The sequence below is a fragment of the Anas acuta genome, chromosome 1 (assembly GCF_963932015.1).
Source record: "Anas acuta chromosome 1, bAnaAcu1.1, whole genome shotgun sequence".
Lineage (NCBI taxonomy): Eukaryota > Metazoa > Chordata > Aves > Anseriformes > Anatidae > Anas > Anas acuta.
The window spans coordinates 43235158-43262944 of record NC_088979.1 but is presented as its reverse complement, the minus strand read 5'-3'; the positions used below and the strand labels follow the sequence as shown (position 1 = coordinate 43262944).

Genomic DNA, 27787 nt, shown 5'->3' with positions numbered 1-27787 from the left:
TGGGTTAAGCAGGGGTGGGTACTGTTGAAAGAGGAACTAGAATCGCTCTGGTCACCTGTCAGTAGTGTTGGATGAGTGTAGGCTTTCTTCAGTGAAGGCACAATGTAAAAGGAGCTTGCATATTAAATATGCTGATACGGAAGGCAGACATCCTTCAAAGTGATTGGGATAAAATGGAGGAGGAACCTTGTGGCCTTAAACGACTGGGTGATACAAGTCTGAAATGGAGAGTTTCTGCTACAGTGATGTGCAGTTTGGCCTTCAGGGCTCTCTCAGTTGTACGTGGTACTTGTGTAACATTTCTGTATGCTTGTTGTCTGTATTACAAAACTGGCAGTTGAAACTGATGGGCATTACTGGTCTCTCTCCATCCACAAAATGTGGTTTCCACAGCTGTCCTAGGAACAGAATGCCTGGCTCTGCAAAATGAAAGTACAGAAACAGTGATGGCCCTCTGCAAAAGACATCCGCAAGAGATACTGATGTGGGAAGAGGGCTGCAAAAGAGAAGGCAGTATAAGTAAAAGGAGAAAAAAATATGTAGACATTTGTCAGTAGACTCTAAGCTCATTGCTCTGGTAATTTAAAACCTTACATTCTAAAACAATTTATAGTATTTTTACTGAAACTTTTTTGCTTTGTTCCCACTTCATTCTAAATTTTGCACTGGCAATTTCTGTACTATGTTTACATTGTCAACCAAGAAGCTAGTGCACTGTACTGAAGAAATAACCTGTGAGAATATTTACAGTAACAATTTTTTTTGGGGGGATACCACTGTCTATTATCTCATTTGTGTCTGCTAAAGGGATATTTTAATCTATCCCTTAGGTTCCTGATGTCATCAGCAGCATAAGACAAGTCTCCAAAGCAGCACTGAAAGAAGATGCCAAACCAAGTAAAGACAGTGAAGATGCCTTCTATAACTCTCAAAAATTTGAGGTCTTGTACTGTGGAAAGGTGACGGTGGCTCACAAGAAGGCTCCCTCATCATTAATTGATGATTGCATTGAGAAATTCAGCCTTCATGAGCGTCAGCGCCTGAAACTATTAAATGAACAGCGGAATAATGAGTCGAGTTTGGACTTACCCCTGTGTGAAGGAAATGTGCCAGCTTCTCCACTGGATAGCCCATTTGAGGAGCTGGAGAGCCCAAATAACACCACAGGACATGCTGCAATGTTTACAATTGGCAGCCAGACCAACTTGACCAACCTGGCCAGCGCACGTAGCTCCTTTCCAGAGCGAATTTTAGAGGACTCTGGCTTTGATGAGCAGCAGGAGTTTCGTTCCCGGTGCAGCAGTGTCACTGCAGTTATGCAAAGAAGGGTTCATGATGCAAACCTGAAAATACAGCCACGCAGAAGACATGCAAGTGCACCCAGTCATGTTCAGCCCTCTGATTCTGAGAAGAACAGGACAATGTTGTTTCAGGTGTGTCCTAGGATGAGTGATTTCATGTTGGTTTTGTACAACACTTTCACCTGTGCAGTTTGAAGCTGAGACAAGTTTTCTAAGACTTATCTTACATGGATTATTTTACATCTCATTTTAGCATGGATTCAGTATAGTTTCATGATTTGTCAGAAATATTTATGCATATGTTCATAAATGATTGGAACACAATTAGGAATAACACTTTACGGAAACCAACATGACTCATGAGCACAGGTAAATTTTAAGAAAAAGGAATTGCTCATGGACAACAAGAACAGAGTTTCAAGGGGCAGAGCTGACTTTCATATGTGATTCTGGTTTATCTGTGCTGGTGAGATCTAGGACTTAGCTGAAAAAGTATTTTATTCAAAAAGATGATCCATGAAGGTTTCCTCATGAACAAATCATCTTTTCTGTACGATTAAAAAGAAGCCCCGAAGTTCACAGCCTTATGTTTGAGCCAGCTCCTTTATAATTTGTTCTGATGTCAAACTGTTCTCATCTGTCTTTCCCAGATGAGTAGTCAAATGTCTCTGCTTGCACTGAAGGTTTCTTGCTTTAGACCTCAGAGTTCTTTCTTCTCTTGCCTGATTTGTATTTGACATCTTCAGAGCTTGTACTGAGAAAACAAAAGGACACATAGAGGAGGTGACCCATAAAAGGAAAGATCTTTGGAACTTAAAATAACAGGGAGCTAAATGCTTGAGTTTTGTCATTCGATTTGCATTAAAGATCATTCTTGCTTTTCATTCTCTTGGGGAAATGCTAACTGAAGTGAGAATGCATTGCCCTTTGGAAAGCCACAGCTATCCCTGAAAATGAAAAGGATTTAGCTATAAAACTCCTGAAGCTCTGTGGAGTAAGTTCCATATACTTGCAAAGCAGTTTGGGAAAGCTGAAGGATTTGTAGCAGAACCTCCACTTTCTCAGTCAGAATTGTTACAGAAACTTAAAGTATCACCTTAAGATCAGCATAGTTTCTCAGTTGATCTATGGAATAGCTGTTATGGTGGTGGGTTTGTTTTGAATCAAAACTACCCACAAATTGTGTAGTTTTGCTGATTTCTGTATTGGACCTTATAATTTAGCCACACTGTTTGCTAAAGGTTTTGGTATTATCTTCCAAGAATGTGCTCTTTTGACAAAAATAACTCAAAATGATAAAGGGGCAAAAAAAAAAAAAAAAAAAGAACCCCAAAGCCTCTTTCCAAATCTTTTTTCCTATTGAATTGAGTGTATTGTTCTTGCTGAAATACTCTTGCTTAATCGAGGCTAAATTATGGCACCCTTATTCCTGCTGAGTAAGCTGGTATGCTGAAGGTACTTTATGTGAACAAGAAAGGGCTAGATTTTGACATTTTTGTTGCTGCTGACACTGTGCCCTGTGCCTCCAAGACAGTCATAAACCAGACTTTCTTATTTTTCTCCTTTTTTTTTTTTTTTTTTTTTTTTCCAAGGTTGGAAGGTTTGAAGTTAACCTCATCAGTCCAGACACCAAATCTGTTGTGCTTGAAAAGAATTTTAAAGATATCTCCTCATGTTCTCAGGTAAGCATTAATAAGAAGCAGTGTATAGATTATCAGAAGAAAATGAATTGATTTGTTCTTCTGCTTGGTTGCCTTGCTAACATATAGAAAGCAGAAAAAAAAAAAAGAAATGTGGAGGTTTTTTTTTTTTTTTTAGCATTTTGTCCTGATCTCCTTTATTCAGTCTCAAAGGCTACTTTTAAATAGTTTATCCTCTTTGTCTAAATCACAATAAATGAAAATAGATTGCTGATTTACCCCATTTGCTCCTTAATTTAAAAATAGGGGGGATTTGGGGAGATTGTGTAGGTTTGTGATACAAACCCTGCATCATGTTTGACAGCAAAATATTACTGACTTCTTTGGGGAGTACAGCAGAAGAAATTGGATATTAAATTATGATTGCTTCATAAGCAGCTGCAGCAGACTTGAAGTGGCGATGACAAAAAATTATAATAGCGAGAGTTGTTATTCAAATCAGGATTGCGCTCATCTGGTATCAGTTTCAAGTAGATATTGCACAAAAATTATGCAATGTCATTCCCAAAGAGCTTAAATACAGAAAAGATGAGCACAGAATAATCAATGTGAGATGCAGTAGTGGTAACTTTGATCGCTGGTCAGAAAGCAAAGTATAAACTGTTCTGCTTTGTGAGAGCATTGGATTTAATTTGGAAGTAGCTTGATCTCCATTTAGGATGCCCTGGGAGTTCTGTCTCTGAATTGCTGATCTGAAAACCTCTGGAGTGAAGGGAGGAGAGCATCAGACCAATCCTCCAGAAAAACATCCGTTTGCCTACATCATTTCTTCTGGAATATATTGTAATAGCTGAACCTAGTTTTCTCCAGTATATATGTGTCCCATAAAAAGTGAAACATCAGGACTGAGGGATTTTTCTTTCTGTTTTGTAGTTCATCAGCTGTTACTTCTGGTACTCTCTGTTTTGAGGTCTTTTTTTTTTTGCCTTTCACCCCCAAGTGCTTTCATTTTAATGCTAATAACAAATCTGCTCTTGCATAACTGTGCTGCAAATGCTAATACAAATTAAGAACTGGTCAGTACTTCTGAATCAAGTGGAGCCTTAAACTACCAACTATAGGTCCAGGCCCTTATGTAGAGTCTAACTACAGCTCATGTTGCTGCTGAGAGTGAAGAAAGGCATGTGCAAATACAGAATGGAACAATGATCAAACAATTGCTTGCTAATAACTTTATAATAAATGCAGATCAGAAAGATTCTCACAGCAGTGGTATGGAAAGCAAAACTTGCAGATGGTTGAGTCTTCCTTCCACCTGCCCCCCCTTATGGGTGCGCTGAGCTCAGTAGAAGTGACACCTCAATTTTACATGCTTGTGACAGGCAAACAAAAGTCCTAAGTGCAGAAAACATTTTTCAGCTAACTTTAAAGTGTGATGGAGACCAGCAAGACCATTGTAGATGTTTGACACCTAGCTTTTCCTTCAGTAAAGTAACTGTATGCGGTCAGTAGTGTCAGGTAATGCTGCCTGTTGGGTTTTGGAGGTGGAAGATTTCACTTTCATTTGGAGCAAAGCTTTTGTTATTTTGCATGCTTGAATAACTCAAACAGGCACTGACAATCCTGTGGGTTTCTCATTTAATGCAATAGATACTTTAGAGAAGGCTTTTTTTTCCTTTTTTCTTTTTCTTTCTATGTTCAATAGAAATGAAACATTTAATTTGTTCAAGGCTAAGGATTTGGTTGCTCATCAGTCTTTCTTTTAAGAATACAGTGCTAGCCACAGGGCTTCTCTGTTGTGGATTTATGGGGAAGTGATTTACTGCATATTGTGAGACTGCAGCTTAGCAATGTTTGTTCTTCTGAGCCTTAAGAATGATGAAAAAGAGATGTTCTCTTTAGCTTGCATTCTGGATTCTTTTAGTCTAGCCTAATAAATTTATTTTATTCTATAACTTAAGTATGGTTGATTGGCTGCATTTAATTCATTATCCACATTTTTGCATAATTGTCAAAGAAGCAGAATGGATGATAAACCCCTGTGTGTGCTGGCGAAGCTCAGCTATCAGACAGCTGTAGAAATTTCCTTGTTTCAGCCTTGCTGACCTTGAGAGAACTGAGAAAAATGAGAAAGGTGCGTGTTCTTTTGGCATGACGAGCCAGGCCATCCCCCCCTCTTAAAGAAAAAGTGGTGGAGTTCCTGTTAATGGTACTTACAGCTTCAGTGGTGCAAATGTCAAGTCCTTCTCCCCACCACTTGTTCTCCTGTGCAGCCTGACAAATCTGACAGCAGGAAATATGTTCGGGCACTGTCAGCAATGAGAGAACCGGCATCTCTCCCATCCGCCTTAAGTGAATACAGTTTTCTTGCAAAACAAGGCAACAGTTCACCCTGACAGAGATGAACATATGCGTATACATCTGTTCTTTTTCATTTTATGCCTTTGAAGGCTTTGCATGTTAGAGGAAAATGGGTTCAGTTAAATCGGAATTGATGTGGACTACAGTAAAGTAATAGCATTTGTGCCATCATAGGTGGTCTCTGCACTTAAGTTTTGCCTAAGCAACACAAATGTAACCTCTGGAATTTTGTTTTCAGTTTTAAAATCTACTGGGATTAGTGACAATATGTTCAGTCTGTCACGTAGTATGTTACCAATTTTGTCTAGAGAGTTTTCTGTACACACAGGCAAGTTGTTTTGCCTCCTCCCCTCTTTTGCTATATAGGTGTTTTCTTTGGAGATAGATCCAAGCAGCTGAGTTCTCCTTTCTGTTGTATTTGAACTTGAGGAATTAGGCTTTCTTTTGGAGAGAATCTGCTATTACCATACTTAGATGATAAAAACATTGGCAAGAGCTTTAACAATAGTGAGTCATGTTCCATGAATCGAGACTGGGAATATAGTGCTTCTTAGGAAGCAGCTCTCTTTGATCTTCTCAGTGCTGTTTTTAGCAAGGCAACATTCCTTCTCAAGCAGTTAGACTAGCAGTTAGATCTTGAAATAAAACATCGGTAGTAATGAGTAGTAATTCTTGAAACTTCTGGTATGTAACTCAGTCTCAAAACAAAGAATTTAAGAATCCAGTTGGAATTCTACATGCCGCCACTCATTCCATGCTCCTTTTGGTGTAGTCCAGGTTTGCATTACAGGAAAGAGAAGATCTGTCGCTACTTTGATGCTCCTCCAGTCCCATGTTTTAGTGTGGGCTCACTGCATCCAGCTTTCACTGCAGAGGCAATTCCAGATACAGCCTAGGACTGTTTCGTTGGCTGCCCTGAAAATTCCATTTTCCTAATAGAGGACATTCAGATCCAGATTTATTGCTGTATGACTTTTGTTTGTTTAGCTCATATAGAGAGCTCGATGTACCTTCTTAATGCAAAAAAAAAAAAAAACAACAAAAAAAAAAACAATTAATGAAAAATTAACTGTTGTGTAATAGATCATTTGGAGGATGTATTTATAGTTTCTCAAATTTTTGTGTTGGTAAGTGTTGAAGTCTGGTCACTATTTTTTGCTTCACTTTGGAAACCAAATGTGTTTGTAAAGTAGTTCATTAGTACTATTTTTAAGCTCTTTTAAACTCATATTTTAACTTTTTTTTTTTTTTTTTAAGGGTATAAAACATGTTGATCACTTTGGCTTCATTTGCCGGGAATCTGTTGAAACTGGGTTAAGCCAGTATGTTTGCTATGTGTTCCAGTGTGCAAGTGAGTCTTTGGTGAGTATTAAAGTTAGCTATCCTAACTTTTCCAACAAAGCATGTCTAAAGCATTTCCTAAGCCATGGGAGTCTCTGCTCTGCTATATCATCTGAGTCTCAGTGGTGACATGTTCTAAGGTGTGAGATCTCATCTATGACTTTGAAAATAAGAAAAAACCCACACGCATTCTGTTCATATATAGCCTTATCCTGGTACTCTGCTGATGTGTTTATTAGTAAGAAATGGAAAAAAGTCCAGATGGATGAGTTCACACGCAGGCTGCAAGCATATTTGGACTTTGTATTTGATTTTAACTCTTGCATTTCTGATTGTTGAGATACTTGGTTGCCCATTAAATACACAATTACATGTATTGAATTGGTAACAAAGATGATGATAAAACCCAAACAGACTTTTCAGGGTAGGGTCTCTACTACTGGCCTGATCCTGCATGTGGCTTCTGTATTTTCGCTGTGGTCTCTCTTGTTCCTCAGGAGAGGAAAACAACAGCATCTGGTCAAAGAAGCAGAAAACCTAAGTTCACACATGTTACATGTGGATATATACAACTAAAAAGTCCAATGGGCATTTGATGAAGTACATGTATGTATCAATGAGTTGAGGATTACAGTGACAGTGATTTAACTGATAGAGATAGCTTAATAATGTGAGACATACAGGAAATTATTTTGGCTACTGCATTTTTATTTTGAACTCTGACACTTAAAAAGAAGTTTGTTTCTGTTCTGAAACATATTTGCTACTTATGGCTGTGCTAACAGCTGTTAACTCTTTCAACTAAACTTATAAATCACCTTTCTACCTAGCTGCAAATGTGATTTCTAAATCCAGTAGCCAACCTGAGAGTTGATAGATTTATGTCAGAAAGCTTCTAACAAGTAATGTCTCTAGGTGTACTATGGTAGCTGAGGCTGTGCTTTTGTCAGGATAAGAGTTTGTTATGAGATCAGATGACTCTTTGTACTAACATGAAATGTTACACCTAACTTATTGATAAATCTGGCCATGAATAATTTAATTCAAAGATGCTTAAAGTGTGGTGTATAAAGAAACCACATACCTATGATCCTTTTACATAGTCAGCTACTGCTGTATGTGGGTATGTCCACATTGCAATACAAAATGAACAAATTCTTTGACACTAGCAGCAGTGCAGAGCTGTAAAAAACAAGAGCTGTCTGGATTCTACACTGCCAGACTATGTTAGTAGTCTTGTGTGTATTGGCTCTAAACCTAACTCCAGTCTGTGCTACAGTTCTCATGATTTCAGTGTGGTCAGAATCTATGTGCTTAGCACTGTCCTGTGTATCTTCCATTCAAGATATCTTTGCTACATTACATTTAAGAATTATATACCAGCATTGCAAGATGGACATTCATATTTCAACGGCCTGCCTTATTGCTTAGTGCATTCAGGAACTACTTGTAGTGCTTAAAACTCTTATCAAAAATCAGGCCACAATTAATGCAAGTTTCCACGTTCAGGTGCCTTTATTTTTATTTTGTTTTTGCAACTGACAGGCCTTCAAAAAAGCTGGTATGTTTTTAATGTTAAACTGCATGATTTTTGTCTCACATATTTCAGCTTTCTTCAACCTTTTTATACAGTGTGTCAGGTAAGATCAAGGTCATGATCCTAAAGTAGAATACATTTCTTTTCAAAGGTTGTCTTCAATCTTGCCTCCTTCTTTCCATGCTAATGCAAAGACATGGGTAAACAGCTTTTAATAAGGATTGTGTTGCCCTAAAATACAAACACGGAAACTCCAAGTGCTTTGTAGTATATTTGAATGGGTTAGGAGAAATCCTGTCAACTTTTGACCTTTCTATGTGTTGGAACATAACACTACTGTATTTATGGTAGTGGAAGAGAAAAGAGGGCAGACACAAGGTAAGTCAGCAATAGTTATAGATGAGTTATTGGTTGCAGTAAAGCTGGTGGCCAGTCTAGTAGTCTTTTAAACCTGGAAAAAGGTGAACTCCTCTGGGGAGCTTCTGGCTGCCAGCAGGAGAGGTCTGTGGGGTTTTGTGCTAAAATAGTTGAGAAGGAGTAAGTGCAGTTTACAGGAGAAACTCGAAGCTAAAGAAAAGAAATGTTTTTATTTATTTATTTATTTATTTAGTCAGTAACCTTGAGTTGCTGCAGTATGATTTACAAAATCACATTTTCTAAGTGAACTTTAAGATGGTGAGCATCCACACAACTCATATTTCAGTGCAGACTATGGGAATGCGGCTTCTCAGAGAACCTTTATTTCATGCCAAAGAGGTGGTGCAGTTGAACAGTAGAATCTTGGCAATGTAGTCCGAGATCCTTGCACAACAAATACATGATAAAATGCTTTCCAAAACTGTGGTTTTATTATCATTTTTACTATTAATGGAAATTTACTGTACAGCTCTGAAGCTCCTTTCAAGTATACTGACAGATGAGTTTCTAGGCACCTTTTTTCTTTAGGTTCCTATGCATGCAGATTTTGAACATATCCCAGATGCAATGGGAGCTAGATGTGGAGTCCCTTCTGAATACAGGTGTCTGTCTTCCATTCTTTTATGTCCATTTACCTTTTGAAGTTCTGTACATTGCTAAGGCCTCTATAAGCACAGTAGTTGGAGGTTTCAGAAAACAGCTGAAAATAGCTGTTAACACCTCATTTACCTTCAGAGAATAGGCTGGGGATGCAACCTTGATCTCTTTAGAAAACAGCAAACTTTTTTTTTTGATTGCAAAGCACCTGTTTCTGATGTGATTTATAAGCCTTATTTGATGTACATAGCGTGGGGTTTTTGTTTATACGCTGTCTTTTTGCTCCTTCTCCTTTAGGTTGATGAGGTAATGCTTACCCTGAAACAAGCCTTTAGCACTGCTGCAGCTCTTCAAAATGCCAAGACGCAGGTTAAACTGTGTGAGGCCTGCCCAATGCATTCATTGCACAAACTTTGTGAAAGAATAGAAGGTAACAGCTGAGTTTATTTTTTATTTTATTTTTTTAAATTTTGTTTATTCTAGAATTATCATGCTATCATAATAGCATCATACTATCATCATTATCATGTTCAATTTAATTATATCAGTTGTGCACTTTCAACTTATGTGATGTAAGAACAGAGGGAAAAGTATCCCAATAAGCAGGTCTTACCATCACTTTCCACTCTGTACAATTAAATGAAGGTGACTGTAATAATGCTATTGCAACTGAGTGTAGTACAGCCTGTATTATATATACATACTCTTTCATTGTCATACTTCTCTTAAACTTTGAGAGCCAAAAAAACCAACAGCTCTTCCTTTTGTTATCCTGAAGACGCATTCTTTCAAAATGGGGCATAAAAAGACAACAGTGATCAAGAAATGGTCTTTCTTTCTCATGTGTTCCTTCCTTCCTCTGTGTTGATTTTTTTTTGCCTTTTTTTTAACTTAAAAAAAAAAAAACTTTTTTGTTTTCATTCTTTTATATACTTCAAAGCCTGGTTTCCTTTCTATTATAGGAAATAAATTAAGATAGAAGATTAATATCTAATAAAGTCAAGGCAAATGACCTAACTTCAAATATGAATCCACAACCCTTTTTGGTTTCTGTGGAAGTGAGATATGCTAGAACCTCTGCAAAATACAAGATAGAATTCCAAAAATATTAATTGCAGGATCCTATTTTTTGTAGTCTGATATGTCTCCTTGTAAAATGTTGTATGAAAAAAAAAAGGCAAGTATGTTACGATGATCTTGTATCTTCTGGTCTGGTTGCAATAATGATGGTAATTACCAGCTCTCCCATTCATCAAAAGTCAATATTGCTACTTATCTCCCTCTGGTGGATGAAAAAAAACCTATAAAATTCTAGTGGAGAGACATTCTTTTAAGCTTGTGACTGATACATTTTCTGAGTTCAGAAAAAGGCATTCAAAAGCATTAACTGGGAAAGTCTTCTGTAAATGGAAAACTACAGGAGCTGCTGTATAAGGCAGCATCAGTATCTTGAATATGGGCACTTGCAAGACAGGGTTAACTATCTGGTATCAAAATATATATATATATATATTTTATGGTAAAAAGTTGAATAACATAATACAAATTTCTTAAACTTTGTACTTACTGACTTAAAGATTCTAGTGTCCTTTTCATTTTATTTTTCTTCTTGGTTTAGAATCTACAAATTTATCATAATGAAACCCAGGACTTCATGGTTTTTGAAAATTTTTATCTGCTCTGATTGCAATTATGTATGAATGATATCTACCTTGGGAGGAGAAACATATATTTTCATCTGATTTGCTGGGGTTGTTTCCCCCCCCCTTTTTTTTTTTTTAGATTCCTAGAATAAGGTCTGTAAGCAAATGTAGATTTTATCAAAAATAAGAAATTATTATTATTTTAATGTATTGCTTTTATTCTGCTCTTGCTTTTAATGTGATGTCTTCTCTTCTCTGGTATGACCTGCACTGTTTCTTTCCTTGTCTAGAAATTCATATAACCTTTCAATTAAAAGCCTCTGAAAGCTGTTTAGTATCTTGTGCAATGAGTATCTTTCAAGTTATATCCCTGATTTGTTTCTCTCTTCCTCCCATCCCATACAGATGTCAGGCTTCTGTCATAGTGATCTTTTGGTACTGGGATAGCAGATGTCAGTGGGGTAGAGACTGCAACCTTATACTCAGGAGCCAGCTGCCTAGCTGCTGTTAGTTCTATTTTTACTGCTAACGAAATAAGAAAACATATGGTTTAGCAAAACCTGAAGTATCTTGTATCAAGTACACCACAGATATCCAAATATTATACATCAAACTTTTTTGAACTTAAATACAAGTTTATAGTTATTAATTTTTTTTAAAGTGTTTTGAGAGATCATTTGGGAGTCTAGAAGCTTTATTTTTATTTTCTCTTCTCAGGGCTTTATCCACCGAGAGCCAAGCTAGTAATCCAGAGACATCTGTCATCACTAACTGATAATGAGCAAGCAGACATTTTTGAACGTGTTCAGGTAATAAGCTGGAAGCTGTTGTTTCAATTTTGAAGAAGACCATGACAAAATGAACTAAACATTTTTTGGTTTTGTTTTGTTATGCCGTTGATCTAGAATTTACTACTGTTCCACCAAACACCATACTGAAATATCATGATCCAACCTAATCTAATGTATGATATACTGCTTTCAGTAAAGTTTTGGTTTCCAAATCTACTGAAACTTTGTGTTCATACACATGAGATTTTTATTTTTTTTCCCTAATCTTAGTTCATCTGTAAACATTTTCTTCCTCCCTGAAAGTGATGTGGAAATGAGTTGAGTGTAGGGGAGACATGAAGGTATCAGGCAGATGGTGAGCATTTTCAGAAGATCTCATTTGACTTAAATTCTGAGGCAAAATGGTGTATACAGATGTACTCAAGTGGATAAGCTACACAATAATTTAGGCTTCTAAAGGCTATGCTGTTTTCTAGTAGCCTCTAGAAGGGAATGCCTGTTTGATTTATGTGGGTTCTTTATTCCATTTATAAGCTTAGACAGTGACAGACAACCTTTGAAAACAAAACATGTAGTCATTAGACCCCCTTCCCTCTACATCCTGTAACATTCTCCATATGGAAATTTTTGGTCTGTTTTACTTAGGAGTATGAAAGCACACAAATGATGGTGTAATACAACACATTAATTGTGTACTCTGGCATCTGGAGTGTAAATATATTAACTTCAAAGAATACATACGTATGGAAATGAAAATAAGCAAATCATGACTTGAAAGACAACTTTTTTGTTTTCTTTGCTGTTCTTGACAGAAAATGAAGCCTGAAAATGACCAGGAAGAAAATGAACTTGTGATCCTACATCTACGCCAACTCTGTGAAACTAAGCAGAAAACACACGTTCACATTGGTGAAGCACCGTCGGTAAAGCTGAATTTTGTATTATTTCTCTCCCTCTTCTACATCCTATTCAAATGCAACCCTGAATACCAGCAGGGACACTGCTAGAGTTCATCAGGGACAGCTGAAGCTGGGTATTGTAATTGAGAGAGAACTGTGAAATAGAAGTGATTTGATTTGATTTACTGTGGCTTTTTTTTTTTTTTTTTTAAGTTTGGAGGCAGAAAGGGAGAGGAAAAAGATAAGCAATTATTTTTAGATCTCAGTTTCTTTACAGTGTGAGGATACCACTTTTTCTTTCCTTTTCCTTCCTCCCTGATCCCTACTCTCAAACACTCATTCCTAGGGAGGATAAAATAAGAACGAAGAGGGCAATGGCTTCAATTTAAACTACAAGCTTATCTAGCAAAGGAAATGGATAACAATGTTGTTAAATTGATATGCCTTTCCATGATAGTCTTTAGCGATTAAATGTTCCTTTAACTACTACTTTTTTTTTTTTTTTAATAAAGGCCAAGGATGCATTGTTTATTATGTAACTTGATGCAGCTCTAGTCTTTGGAGGTCTGCAATTGCAAAAAGAACTGCCAAAGATGAACAGTGTCCTTGTTCTTTTCAACAGATTACTTCTAACAGTGCAATTCCAGAAAACACCACCAGTGGTGGCAGGTTTAAACTTGACGTTCTGAAAAACAAGGCCAAGAAATCCTTGACTAGCTCTCTGGAAAATATCTTCTCAAGGGTAAGATTAACAATTCATTGTCAGCAGTTCTCCCTGATATCCTTGACAGTAAAATCCTATCATATTTTTTTTCCCTCAGTCTAAATACTTTATGAAGCTAGATCACTGTTTTGAAATCTGAGGGTTACAGCTGGGCTTATGGTGTCTTAACAATGCTAGAAAGCATATGGTAAGGTCACACACAGAGGAAAAAAGTGACTTTCTGAAAAATGAGCATTCATTGTATGTGGCAAGTGAATTAGCTGAGCATTATCAGATGTTTTGCTTCAGAAAAAAAAAACTACTCAAGATGGTTTTTATGATCCCATAAAGGGATATATTACCTATTTTTGAAAGTGAATAAATGTCTTTACAGAAATCAGAGATTTTTGTTATTCCGAGAATTAACATTGCCTCTTATATCTAAAAGCTCATGTTGGTCATTAACAATTTTTGGACAGTAGTAGCAAAGTAGTCCTTCTGCAGGAAAAAAAAAAAACAAAACAAAAAAAAACACACACTTTAAAAAAACACTGACTTTATTTGAAAAAAAAAAAAAGAGTTGTTCCTCATATCAGTGCTGCTAACTAGTTGTAGTGTGGATAATTGTTGGGAATTTCTCATATTAATTAGCCTTTTACCAAAGAAATCTAAATTGCAAATTTTGCTTACTGTCCCTTGCTTAGGAGGGAGAATCCTAAAAGCAGAAAAGAGGCGTATAAAGGAGTAACTGAAGAAGGCTGGGTGCCTGGGATCCTGTATGGTGTTACAGAGAAGTTGCAATGAGCTGTGATATTAAATGACTACGTCCAAGTATAGTTCAAGCAGTGAAGTTAAGCTTCTTCTGCTAGTAATTTTAAAAATACCATGTGAAATCAAGGCTTAAGACACACTTTTCCTGCAGCTTGTATGGGCATGTCATAAAGTAACCTGCAATCTTGAGATGCCACAGATGTTCTCTGTAAAAGAGGCAAAACACCATTTGCCAGGGACAATCCTTAGAACAGCTTGTACTTAAGGTTAAGGGTGGATTTCACCTAGGGCTAAAGCTCACCTGGTCAAACAGGGCTTATCTTTTGTGGCAAATTTTGCATGCTGTGAACTTGATTTGAGTATGGAGAGAGAGAAAATGAGAGATGTTGGTCAGAAGATATGGATATTTTCAGCAGTCTGAAATATCATCAAATGGTGACAGCTAAAGTCATGCTTCTACTGAGTCTGATTTCCTTTCCATGTCTAAAGGACATGTGACTGGAAAGTGATCTAGCTCTGATGGTGGGGCACTAACCCTGCAGTCATTGTGGAAAAGGTGAACATCACTGGGAGCATCCCAGTAAAGCAGCCCTGCTGTATATGGACACAGTTCTGTGATCATGTGAAGGAAAACTCATTTAGAAGAAATTCACTGCTTAAGTTGAAATCTCTCTAAAGGGAGACAACTTATCTATTGTTTTTGATATAGTTTGTTCCTTTCTCACTCATAGGATCTCTGAGCCATACTACATGTTACAGTACAAGGTTCTATTTAGTCTGTGATCTAGTTTAAGACGACACCCAAATCTGCACTAGGGCTATTTTAAGTTGCCTGTTTATAAAGCAAACTTTCTGCAGCGAGAAAGATTGTCTCATCTTTTGCTAGAGATCAGGAACAGCAGTATATTGCAGTGAATCATGATGTACACACAGGGATCATCACTGCAGATTCATTTAAGGGTTACACAATACAAGAACTGGAAAAATAATTTACAACTTGGTTAGATCAGGTATATATGATTGTTTCTATACAGCGTTACTGTATATACACTGTGTGCGTTCTGTGTGTGATACGTGCATGCATGTGTTGTACAATGATCGTTTTGATAATTTTTACTCTTTATCAGACTATTTTTAAAAGCCTAATAGATCATGGTTAATTTCTAAAGGTATTTAGGCACCCAATACCCATTGGTGTAGTGTTCCCTCCCCTTAAGTCAGCTGCAAATTGCATGGTATTAACATAAGGGAATGCTAATTGTGCATGACCTAGGATCTTTATTTTTAAAGTATAATTAGTAACAAAGTGTCTAGGATTTTTTTTTTTTTCAGTAAAATTGGCATAGAGCATCTTACTGCAGATAAAAAAAAAAAAAAAAGATTTAAATAAAAGTCAGCAAATGTGGGGGGAGACTTATGCAGCGTCAGTCTTAGCAGTATAAGTATGCAATAACCAGGTATGTAGGAGCACTTTAAATGGATGGCTTTCTAGCTAGATAAATAGCATCAAGTGACATTTTAAGCTACTTGAACAAGTAGCTGCTCACTGCTGACCATAGGGAAACATGCTGGGTTTTGTGCTTTGGCTTCTTACTCCCACAGGAATGTCACTTTTTCACTTGTTTGTTTTTGCTGGAATGGTCTTATTTTTGTCAGGTTTGAACTGGAAACAGGCTGTGGTTTTCTAACGAGATACCTCAGAAAAAATAAATATTACCTCTGTTTGACCTCCTGAACACGTTTCTACTAGCCCATGTTGCACTAACCTTTGTGTTTTTCTGAATCAAAAAGCCTTTCTTACATTGCCAAAAGCATGTGTTTTTAAAGCTACCAAGAAACTTCCGGGTTATCCTTTGCTTGTTTTATTGTGAGAGGGTCAGCGAAGAGATTCTTCAGGCAGAGTATTCATTGGTAATGAGCTTACATGGGATAATGTACTTAAGGGGCACTGCAAGTCTTGAAAATGAAAATAAACCTCACCAGGAAAAAGTAAGCTACATAAATGTTGCTGATGTTGATAAAACTCTGCCCTCTAGTTGCAAGCATACCAAGAAGAGCCCTTGGTCTATCTATAGTTTTCCTAAATCCATATTGTTTTCTCCCTGTTAAAGTAGTAAAAACAATTACTTCAGCAGTTGCTAATGCCCAGCAGTGTATGTCACCCATGTTTTGTGGGAGTTAAAGACAGAGGCTGAAGGTAGTAAAAAGCATTGCTAATCTATCACCTCTTTCTGTGAAACCAGATGACTCTGAACAGGTTTGGCAAAGATCTGCTGACACTATCAGTTTTGCCTCAGCATTATCATTGAAAAGGTTTGCCTGGATCCAACCTTGGTTGGAGTTGCAGCAAAAGAGCACTTGTCTCAGTTTTAGTGCTTTCTTTACTTTTGCCCCGGTGGACTTAATTTGTCTGGAATCTCTGGATATGTAGTGAGGTCTCTGCAATTGTACCGTATCAAGTGCATCTGATAGCTGTAGTGCAGGCATAGTATGGAAGTCTGGAGATTTTCTAACTTGACTGTTTAAGCCAACTCAGCTATTTTGTCTCAAATGGATGAAGAAATACTCGGTTGCTTAAGACAAGAGCTGTAGGGTTAAAACTCCTGGGAGTGGGGGGAGAAGAAGATATGGTTCTGCCAGCTAAAGATATTACTGCTTGCAAAATCCAGTGCTTGCCCTATTATGTGTGGTCTTCTGTCAAACGTATTGCATGCCTGAACTGTCCTGTGTTCACCTGCACAGCTGTTGTCATCTTTGTTTAAACTTTGGAAAAAGGAGAAAAAGCCTGGATTAAATTATTCACTTCTTTTTCATGTAGGGAGCCAACAGAATGAGAGGCCGCCTGGGAAGTGTGGACAGCTTTGAGCGCTGCAACAGCCTTGCTTCTGACAAAGTACGTAAGGAGCTTAGTTAAAATTGGCACGCGTTCATGCATGGGTGGTAATGAAGCATAAATATGCCTCTTTTCAGTTTGAAGGAAGTAGCACAAAGCACATCAACTTACAAAATTCAAATAAGAGTTTCCACTGAGAGGCGGAGGTTGTAAGGAAGCTGGAATATATGTTGACTTGGAGCTTCAGCTTCAATCCATTGTTTGATTGCCAGTCCGTTGGCTTTTTTTTTAATTTGTTTTGTTTTCTTCTACATTTCCTTTGCTTTTACAAAAAGCAAAGAATTTTTGGTCAGCTTCTACCTTGTTTTGCTGAAGCAATTGAAAATGGTGCTATCTCAATAAAAGGAAATGCTCTGAAGGTGAAGAATCCTTTCTGTAAGTAATAGTTGCTTTAGGGAAGTTAAAATATTGACCTAAAACCAGCTGTTGGGCATGCTTTACAGTGGCAAGGGGGCGGAATCCTGTTCACTTTCATTTTATTTCCTGTTTTCAATGTTTTTCCTCTTACCTCATGCGAGGATTGGTTGCTGTTTTTCCCAGGAGATGGAGATTCTGTTATGGTTTTCCTGCCACAGTTACTCACAAACTGGCTGTGTAATAACAGCCTCTTTTCCAGGATATCACTTTGACGGTACAGGAAGCATGCTCGTGATATGTCGAGGAAACTAGCTAAAAGCGGTTTCCCTAGTCTTTTCAGTCCCTGTGTTCTCCCGAAAGAGCCAGAAGTCTGGTAGCTGGAATGCTGATCTTTGTAAGAGGATGCCAGAGTAATTAGTATCTTTTTTGTATTGTACAGAAATTTTTATTCCCCTTTTCTCTTTCCGTTGTTTTTTGTTTTTTGTTTTTTTTTTTTTTCCCTCAAGAAGGATGCTGCTGTTGTAGCGTAAGTTATCAGAGGATGTCTGCTTTGGGTGATAATTAGCATACAATGGGCCGTGACCAGGAGGGAGGAGAGGCTTTGGTGCCCTGATGCGGTGCAGGGCTGGCGGGGTTAGGCGAGCTTTTGCAGGCCTCACTCCTCCAGGACTTCCTTCCAGGACGCTTCGCCGAGCGATTCTCCACCGGCCACTCCTCCGGCGTCACCCGTGTCCTCGGTCTGGCAGCCGTTTCCCGAAGAGGACTCGGACTCCCCCCAGTTCAGGAGGCGCGCGCACACCTTCAGCCACCCTCCCTCCAGCGCCCGGCGGAGGATAACCTTCCAGAACGGGAGGTCCCAGAGCGCCCGGTCCCCGCTCCTGCGGCAGAGCTGCGTCGAGCCGCCGAGGTGAGTCAGAGCTTGACATGCCATGGGCCTCTTCCCGCCTGACATTTCAGTACACGAACTTATGATGTAAGTGTATTCTGTTTCTGCACTGCTCTGCGTTTATTATTTTTTTCAGCCTGTCTTCTCCACCTCTGAGTAGTTTGGTGCTTTGCAGTAACTCGCTAATCCCCAGATTAGTGGTAGGGGGAAAGCAACAATCCATCGAATTGATCAGCAGGCTGGATGCCAAATTGGTTGATTGTTTAGTGGCCAGCTCTGAGATGAGCCTTTTTGGCTGTGCCTTTTGGAGGCTGTCAGGCCTTTCGGAGAAGAGATCCCCACCGCTTCTAAGTGCAGAGACAGTAGCCTGAGGGTTTGCACTGGGATAAAAAAAAAGCACTGTCAGTTTCCAGTGTCAGCTGCTGTGTTTGCCAAGCTCCTGGAGAGTATGTCCAGAATTAAAACTACTGAAGAGTCTCACAAAATGACTTAAGGATTAAACACCTACTGTGAACTGTAAGGCATGTGATTTCACTGTTTGCTTTTCTCAGGAGCTTCCCTCTGCTCCCTCTTTCCCCTTCCCATTTGGAGGCTCTCCAACTAAATGTCATGTGGGATACTGCTACTTCAGGAGCACGGCATAGTTTCTTCGCTTGGTCAGGAGAGGTCCCCATAGTTCACTGTGAACCTGCTTGGATGTGCTTATCTTTGTCTGCATCCTGCCTGTCTGTAGTAAGTCACCAGGCAAACTCCAAAACCTTTACAAGACTCAGGGTGAGTTTTCTATGCTGGAGAAGCACTTTTTCCAAACTAATCATCTGGTGCAGTTCATGGCTGCAACTTAAGCTTTTTGATGACTCTTTCTAAAAATGGCTTTAAATATTTTATCACATACTTGGTGTCTACATTAAAACATGAGTATGAATGCCATGCTGGCTTCTAGAGAAAGATAAAGAATTTTATTCTTTTTTAAGAGAATGGAATGGGGGCTGAAGGGTAAGAAACCAGCTTTGAAATAACTTTGTTGCATTGTGTTTCTAAAGAGATAACTTTTTTTTTTTTTTTTTTTTTTTCTGAGATAAACTTTGGTTATTTTTTTTCCACTTTCCATGTTGTATGCAAACAGGAAACCCTGGCAGTTCAAACCGAAGGACTTGCTGACTTCACTTCTTTGTAATAACTTTAAAGAAGTCGCTGATTAATTCACATCATCAGCAGATTTTCAGTCAAAACAGCTTTGTAACAACTTCATTCTTGGCTGAGATTTGCAGTCTGCCCTTTCCTATTGGGGATTATCAAAAATCTTAAGTAGAAGAAACTGCATTGGCTTTAATGTCACCCCAGCACAGATTTTCTCTAAGTAATGTTTAAAGATACAGTAGGACTGTCTTCCTTGATTAAAATATACAACAACAACAAAAAGTCAAAAATTAATTCCATAATAATTTAAATTTAAATAATCTCTACTTTGTATAGTGTGTTCTAGCAATCCAGTTATTTCTAAAAGCAAGAAATGAAGGGAAAAAGCAACAAGGTGGTTTGTATTATTGGAAGCAAGTTTCTACGGAAATTTTTTGAACAGTTCAGAAACTTTCTGAATTTACTTTGAGAATAAATAAGGCCAAAAATTACGGTCATCTGTCTGTTCTTAATGTCATCATTTCTTAAAAGAAATCAACCATAACAATAAAATCAATGTTTATCAGGGAAACTGCCCAGTAGTGCATTTTGGTATACTCTGTCTTCTGGAAAATTGAGTTACTGTAAGCCAATATGAGATACTTGGCCAGTACACTTAAGTGGGATATTTTGTTGTATCTGATTCTGTGCTGACCCATCTTTGTTCTCTTATTGCCTGCACAGCCCAATTGTTGGGGTTCGACGCTTTTTCAGTGAGACTGAATCTACATCACCTGGTCTCCCCTCCTCTGTCTCTGCCCCTTCTTTCTTGAAAACCCTTTACCAGGGCTCAGGAAGGTTACTCCAGCACTCTGAAAATGACCTCTCCAAGAGGTGAGAGCATTGTCTCCTCACTAGTTCTTCAGTGCCACCAACTTAACAACACGTTTCCCAGTGCAATGCCACACACGGGATCTCTCCCATCCTGCCTTGAGCTCCTGCATTTCTAACAGACTTTCTAAATACTTGATGCAAATCAGCAAACGGGCTTTTGGCCAAAAAAGCCTGTTAAAAATAGAGGCTTGTCTGCTGACATCTAGTAACTGCGTCCTATTTCTGTTGCACTGTTTCATATCTGCTGCATTGGTTTGTTGCTTGAAATGCAGTGTTTTTCAGGAGTGTTATGCCACTGTGATGCTTTCTGTGCTGAATGCAAACCAGCATGTGTTGCTGTGATTGTTGGCATATGAAAATGAGAAAAGAGTAAAGTGAGAAGACTACAGTACTAATGTGGCATGTCTGTACATGGGGAAGGGGAAATGCCAAGTTAGCTGAGTGATACTAGCTATGAGATGTTTAGAGGGATTTGCCAAGTGACTTCCAATTACAGATGAGTGGGGAAGAAGCCAAGATACAAGAGGGACTATTCTGACATCAGCATTAAAGACTGAGTATCTTATCTGGATGGAAGTTATACTTTTTAATATAAGAATAAGCTCTCCTTCAGGAGAGTGCTTGAGGAAACTGCTTATGGGTTATTTGTCTGAAGTATGGCTCCTCCTTATTTGTGATGGATCTTGTTTTGAACTTGATGATTTTTTATTTTTTATTTTTTTTTACCAGTTGAAAGCCCCTCTGTTTCTCTTCTGTCAATGACAGCTTCAGTCTGGCCTTGTACACTTAACTGTTCTGAGGTTTCTGCTATTCTTCATCTCTGAAGAAAAGTGACAATAGATTGCATTTGTAACACAAACAGATGATAATGAAATCTTGTTTTCGGGTGTGTCAGGACTCTACTTCACAGGGATTTCAGTTCTCAGATGTGTGTGGAACTAAATTAGGGGTGACTAAAGACTTTTTTTTTTTATGTTGTATAATGCAGTTTCATTGAACTTGCTCACTTTAATGTCACCTCCATTTTAGGATAGACCATAAGAAATGAAGTAAATACACAAAGTAATGTGAGAGGCAGTTGATTTAAAGGTGGCTTTACGGTACAGTTTGGGTTAGTCGTCTCTAATAATATATAGGTTAGAGCAACTAAATACAAAGTATGTGTCGTCCCTAAAAGCACACCATATCCTGCCTTGATTTTACTGACATTTAAAGTGTCTCTTCCCAGCCTCTAATCTCTTACTAATGTACAGCATGTAGACAAAAACTGTAATGTGGAAATGACCATGAAACACATAGTGAGAAGATTCTACAGTTAAAGTCTTTCCAACAGAATAAACTGGCTTGCAAGTGCAATAAGGTGAGACATCCTTACAGGAAGGTCACCATGTAGCCGTAGTGTCAGGACCCTTGCCTATTTCCTTCATGCCCCTGATTCCACAGCTTTTTAAAAGTATATGATAAATTACTTAGATTCCCTTTCTAATATTGGGGTAATATAAATCAATCATTCCTTATTTTTGAGAGGAATTTCAAGACCAATCTTAGAAATGTTTCACAGCTTTGAAGATGCAATAACTTTCTAAGTGACCTTACCCAAGCACAAATGAATAAGCAGGAAGCAGTGTATGTTTTTGAAATTTGAGAGGAGAAATTGTCATCTCATTCACTAAAAGTAGGCCTTTAATATCACTTGTTCTAAACCTTGTGTCCAGTAATAGTCACTATGTAAGTGAATCAGATGCCTAGATTTTCCATTCCTTGCTAAAGTAATACTAATACTAGACTAAGCAGCAAGTAAGTGAGTTATTATATTAGAAATAAAAGAAACTGATGGTTGCACACTGGGATGTGCAGAGGTAAGGGTGGAAAAATAACCTCTTACAGACTACCTTAACCTCTTTTTTGTGTTATGGTCCAGCTTTGTTTCTGAGATCCCTTTAGTTAGCAGTCTTGGTTTAAGCTGAACCAACTCGTGGACATCTGGTCCATTAACCATAGTGCTCTGAATCTGGGGAATGTAGGTACTGACTAAGACTACTTAATGCCAGGTAGTTCCAAGATAAAGTGTCTGAGGTACTACTCTTGGTTTTGGCTATGCATACAAGTGAAGGTATTAGGTTTTATAATAACAGTATTTTGAACTGCAATATGGGGAGATCTTCAAATTAGTAATTTCCTTATGAAATTCTGCTTAAGTTTTGTAGTATACAGGTTTTGATATCATTTAATCTTGAATTTGTGTAAAAACTGAAAATGACATCTCGTTCGTTATGGATCTTGCTCGGAGCAACTGGGTCTCTAAACTGTTGTGATAAGGAAATTGCAGTAGCCAAGGGCAAAGCCCTGGCAACTAGTTGGGTTTGTTTTAGTGAAGTGTATGTGAAAAATACATCCAAAAAACCATGCTGAACAAATAATCCCTATATGGTGTGACTCAGGTAATCCAATTGTCATTTTAATTGGCTGATGGAAAACAACATACTTTCCAACTCATGTTTGTTCATCTCTTTAAATTTTCTCCGATTTAGCTTGAAAATGTGTTGATGAAAGTACCTTGTCATTCCAGCAGGTCTGTGCATGAGAGGAAGTTCAAGTCTTTCATGGTGTTCTTTTTCTCCTTTGGCTCTGTTTTGCTGAGAGGGCCGCCTGTTATCCTGACAGACTATCAGGCTCAACATGAGGTGTTCCTACTGTTCTTTTGTGACTGTAAGTTGTAATAGAGTGAAGTGTGGCAGCCCTAAAAGATGAAGAACGGTAAGGTGTTAGGAGCCCTAATTAAAACTTCTGTACATTTTCCTCTCAAAGAATAATCACAGTGACTATATGTTCATGAAGTGTATCCTATCCATGTTGCACTGGAGAAAAATTCTTGACAATCTGATTTCCCGTATTGCATAGCTTTGAGGTAACAGATATTACATGCAGGCAGCTTTTCTTGGTGTTCTGGTGAACTTCAATGTGCAGGAGCAGAGCCAGTTTCAGTCAGACTTCATTTTAAAAAGATGTTTGATTTGTAGCAGTCAGATGGGTTTATGCAAATAGCATCAGTGAGGGTAAGCTGGGGAGTAGGGTGTTAAAAAGCATCTCTGCTTATTATATTTTTGTCTTCATGTATTGGCTGCTCTAGAAAAGATCATTCTAATGCACATAAGCATCACATTAAGCATATGGTTACAAATTCGGAAACTGGTAGTAGGGTATTAGAGATACAGGGAACACTGGCTCTCACCTGACTGTAGAGATCTCCATCTTAGCGAATCAATTGAGAGAAATAAACATTTCTATGGCACAATTGCTCTCATCCTAACATTATGTAGGATTGTATTATTCTGACATTTACAGAATAATTACCCTGCCTATATATCTACCTTTATTTTTGAGCACTAATATAGTCACTTGTGCCAGTCACTGGGAACTTCTTCATTTAGAAAGGATGAATCACAACCCAAATGTCTCTTGACCTTCATTAAAGAACAAGCCCCAGTTGGCTAAGATTTAAATGGTTATTGTTTAAATGGCTCTAATGAGAGATACCCAAAGACAGGAGAAAACATGCTATTCTTTGGAGAATTTCACTGTGGGAAAAGACATATCTTTTTCATAGTGTTTGTGAGCTTGGTGAGATTTTTGTTTGTAATTCTAATAATCACTGCTATAATGCTTTATGTACAAGAGAGATGTTTTCTGCTGTAAGGAATGAACAGTAAAGTAAAGTCGGGCACCAACACAATATTAATAGGTGCCTTCAGAATGTCTTCTGCAGTGTCAATTCATTTGTCTAGAGAGAAATCTAGAATGGAAATGGTGCACATTTTTTTTTTTTTAATTTTGACAAATGCACAATATTTAAGATTGAACATAAGCAAGCTCAAGTATCTTTTAAAAAAAAAATCTTGCCAACATAGAGGTAAACAAATATGAATTTGTGAGCTGCTTTTAAACTTCAGTTTCTGTAATTTGTGGCTTTTGTCATCCTTCTGGCTTTTGTTACTTGAAAGACAGGCCACTGGAAGAATATTTTTTTTTGCTTGTTTTTTAAATAGAAAAATAAAAGCACCATTTTTTAAGAATGGGACAACCTTCCAGCATAGGTTTGACTTGCACTCACTTTCTCTGTTCTTTGCTTTGTTATACAATGGTAATTTAAGTTGACTTAAACACTTAAATTTGAGTAGATTGACTTTTTAAAATAGCTTCTTTTCTCATGCAGAAAGTAAAATACTTCAAAATATTCTCTAAGCAAAATGGCAGAAAGTAATTATTCAGAGTTAAGATAAATGATCGGAGTGAGAATCAATAGAGAGGCGTAAATTGATTTGAACTAGTTTTTCTTCTTCTCGGAGGAATACTCTGTGTTTTTGGCTTATGTCATACAGGCTTTTGTCATCTGAAGTCTGGGAACTGAAATATTACTTGTCTTTTTGTAATTGATTTGGGGGATTTTGTACCATCTTAGCCCCCAAATTACAAAGTAAGTTGAGTTGAATCAGTTGCTTCCTAGGGCGATCAAAATCAGAATTTAAAATGAAAGCAAATAGGGAAAACTTAGGCAAGAGTAGCAACAGTATTTTATTATTGAGATAGTTGGCTTGCATGGATTCAAATGGAAAATAATTCAGGTAAGTTTTGCATAACAAGTTTGTGTGTATTGGAGTCTTTTTTTCTTAAATTATTTTTTTTGGAGTTTACCAGTCTGTGGGAGCACTTCAAAGAACAGTTTTGAGAAGAGATTTGGGTAATTGAAACCAAGCAGTAAGCATGTTTGCAATAAGAATAATTTTTGTTTTTCATCTTTTTTTTTTCCAACCTAGCTTTCATGAAGTGTATCCTATCCATGTTGCACTGGATAGGATATCCAGTCTCTATACATCTTTATACAATGCATTATCTGATAGAACAGTGAATGACATGATGCATTGGTGAAATTGCATTTTTCTCAGATAACTGCAACTCATAGATGATCTATACTCTTAATCCTGAGAATTTGGGTTATCATCTGTGACTGCTTAAGGATGAAAGTAAAAACTAAAATGTTTGAGGCGTTATGTTGAATCTGTAGCTTTTTACTTTTTATAACTTACAAGGTGACTTAAGCATTTTGGTTTCTGTGTTTGGTCAGTAGACAGGCTAAGTAACCTCATGGAGGGGGAACTACTGTTTTTCAGGCTGAACTGTGATTCGTTTGTCTTAAACATAAGAGTACTACTGTGTTGTCATTTTCCAAAACTCCATGTCAGAGGTACGTCAAGTGATTTAAACAGTAACAGTATGTAAGTAAAGTTACTTAAGTAAAAACTTTTTTTTTTTTTTTCCCCTGGGAATTTTCTTGAATTATTTGGCTTGGCCTTTCATATATCTGTTTTATCAAGCTGAAATATCCTATGTAGAAGTTGTACCATAATTTAGTTATCATTTACTTCAAAATAAATAAAAAATCCACTCTTGCAAATCATGTCCTAGTTTGCCGTTCAGTTCTTAAATATCTCTTCTGTAGTTCATTAAAATTTTATATACTGTCATCTCTTCATTTGTGGTACTGTAGTACTTCAACTCTGATGCATTTAAACTTGCTCAGTTGTGGGTAGGTTGCAGTAGGATAGTAATTGTAGAATGTAGTTGAATGGTGTTTTTTTTTTTTCTTCTCCTTCTTGTTGGTGTGTATGTCAGTGCATAACCAAAGAAATGTCCACCCTCTGCCTCTTCATGGTGTCTAGGCTCTATGATCCATAGTTTACACAGCAGTTATACAATTCCTTGAGTCTGAGATTGAGGAAAATGTCGTTAAAAACTGGAATTAATGATTGGATTATTTCTGCTAGATAGCCCTGTGAAACGAGTCCTGTGTAGATGTTTAACCCTGTACGTTGTCAGAACAGGGACTTTATGGCCTTTTCTTAGGAGTTTACCCTGTGAATGTTTGAGATTCAGTATTACTGCCCTGACAGGAAGGTTGTGAAAGTCTCTCTCGTTCCCTGTGCTAGGAAACAGTGAAAACTCTGCTCTGCTTTCTGGTAGCAATGACTGATCTCCATTAAAGATTTTGTTGTTGATGTCATTGTTTTGGAGCTGCCCTTGCTTTTAGTCTCTCTGCTTGCATTAATAAACCTCTACATTTTGCAGGGAGCTGGTAACGAATGCTCAGATAGATACACCCTCTCACCCCCATTTAGAAGTACTCACAGAGCTGTTGCTGGCCTGTCTGAGCAGAGCACCTACCTGCCTGTGTTTTAAAATCCACAGCCACCTTAAAACCTGAAGTAACCTAATTTCTTGCAAATTTGATCAAGAGTGAAGCCAGCCAATTACATGTAAGTATGGGAGATAGGAAAATCTAGGGATAAGTATTATGCAATTCCTGTTTTCAAGATGGGAAATGTGTAACCAAGTTAACTCACAAGGTTTTTTCACCACCTTTCTGAACCACTTCATCACAGGATAGGTGATATTACCATTTTATTCTGACTTCATCCTTCATCCTGATTTTATTCTGTACTGTTACATACTGTCAGATCTTATATTAAGCTATGACTTTTCTTTTTCCTTCTTACTTTCAAAATATCACTATGGAGACTTTGCTCTCTTTTTATCTTCTGTTTCTTAAACCTTGGTGTTTTCACAGGTGCTTCTTGCCCTTTGCTGGATATGGCAAGGGGTGTGCATGAGACTTTCAAAAAATTTCCTCTAATCACTCATCAGACAGCTCTTTGAAAGAGGAGGTGATTTAATGGTACTTGCTCAAAACGCCAGGGGAATTTTGGTAGGGATGGTGTAACAATAGAAATGTAAGGCCTAAGAATGGTATGATTTGCACACTTCATGAGGTAGCAAGTAATGACTAATCCATCCCACTGTAAATTCTGGGACTTGAATGACTTAAAGAGCTTAGTTCTGTAACCTAAAATAGCCAATCTCTTATTCAGAGTTTCCTGTAAGTTTTACTACTGTAAGTTAAACGCTATTCCCAAGACTGTGTGTTTAGGGGGCACACTAGCCGTGTGTAGATTTTTGTACATGGTAGCAGAAATCAAGTTTTCATTCCCTTGTTGCATAACTTCTGTTTTTAAGCCCTGGAATGACTTAGTTTTTGTGTTCTAACATATAATCTGTAGGACTTGAAATAGTGAGTAGTAGTTTCATTAGTTATTTATAAATAACACGAGTTGTTTTGGTTAATATATCCAAACAAATACATTTCTAGGAAGTGTTGGTCTGAAATACCGTTTGAAAACAGCAGCTCTAGATGCAAACTTGGTTTTGTAGTCGCTACTCAGACAGCACAAACTGGGGTTCCTTCCTCCTGCCTTCACCCTCCCAGACTCTGTAAACTTAGCTCAGGAAGATTGCCACTAGGTTTTCTGTTGCTCTTTTGGTTGGTGCAACATGGGGCTCAACTGAGACCAGTCACCAATAGTATCAAGGGTAGAGAACTGAAGCAGAAACTTTATCAGCAGTAGCAAATAATTTGAACTATTGGTTATGTTTATGTTGGCTGTACGGGCTGTCAGTCCTAGATGTTTTAAAGGGAAAGCAGGGTCACTTGCTTAAGTCTGGGGACATGAGCTTGAGGACACAATTACTTCTCTTCTAAGATCGGGAAGTGGTGTCTATTTATTAGCTTAGACCTCAGTTTGCTC

The 27787-nt window shown here is 37.8% G+C and overlaps 1 protein-coding gene across 4 annotated transcripts in view; it reads left to right on the top strand.

Moving 5' to 3' along the window:
• The window catches only part of TBC1D4 (TBC1 domain family member 4), a 106596-nt gene that overhangs the window by 59965 nt on the left and 18844 nt on the right, over window positions 1-27787 (top strand). For 3 of the 4 annotated variants that reach the window (XM_068676199.1, XM_068676219.1, XM_068676211.1), the window contains exons 2-11: window positions 831-1433; window positions 2894-2983; window positions 6560-6664; window positions 9492-9624; window positions 11555-11646; window positions 12441-12551; window positions 13150-13269; window positions 16820-16894; window positions 17932-18158; window positions 20001-20150. In XM_068676199.1, the coding sequence (XP_068532300.1) occupies window positions 831-1433; window positions 2894-2983; window positions 6560-6664; window positions 9492-9624; window positions 11555-11646; window positions 12441-12551; window positions 13150-13269; window positions 16820-16894; window positions 17932-18158; window positions 20001-20150 (1706 nt within the window). The remainder of the gene's footprint in view (window positions 1-830; window positions 1434-2893; window positions 2984-6559; window positions 6665-9491; window positions 9625-11554; window positions 11647-12440; window positions 12552-13149; window positions 13270-16819; window positions 16895-17931; window positions 18159-20000; window positions 20151-27787) is intronic. The other variant, XM_068676208.1, reaches the window with a different exon arrangement.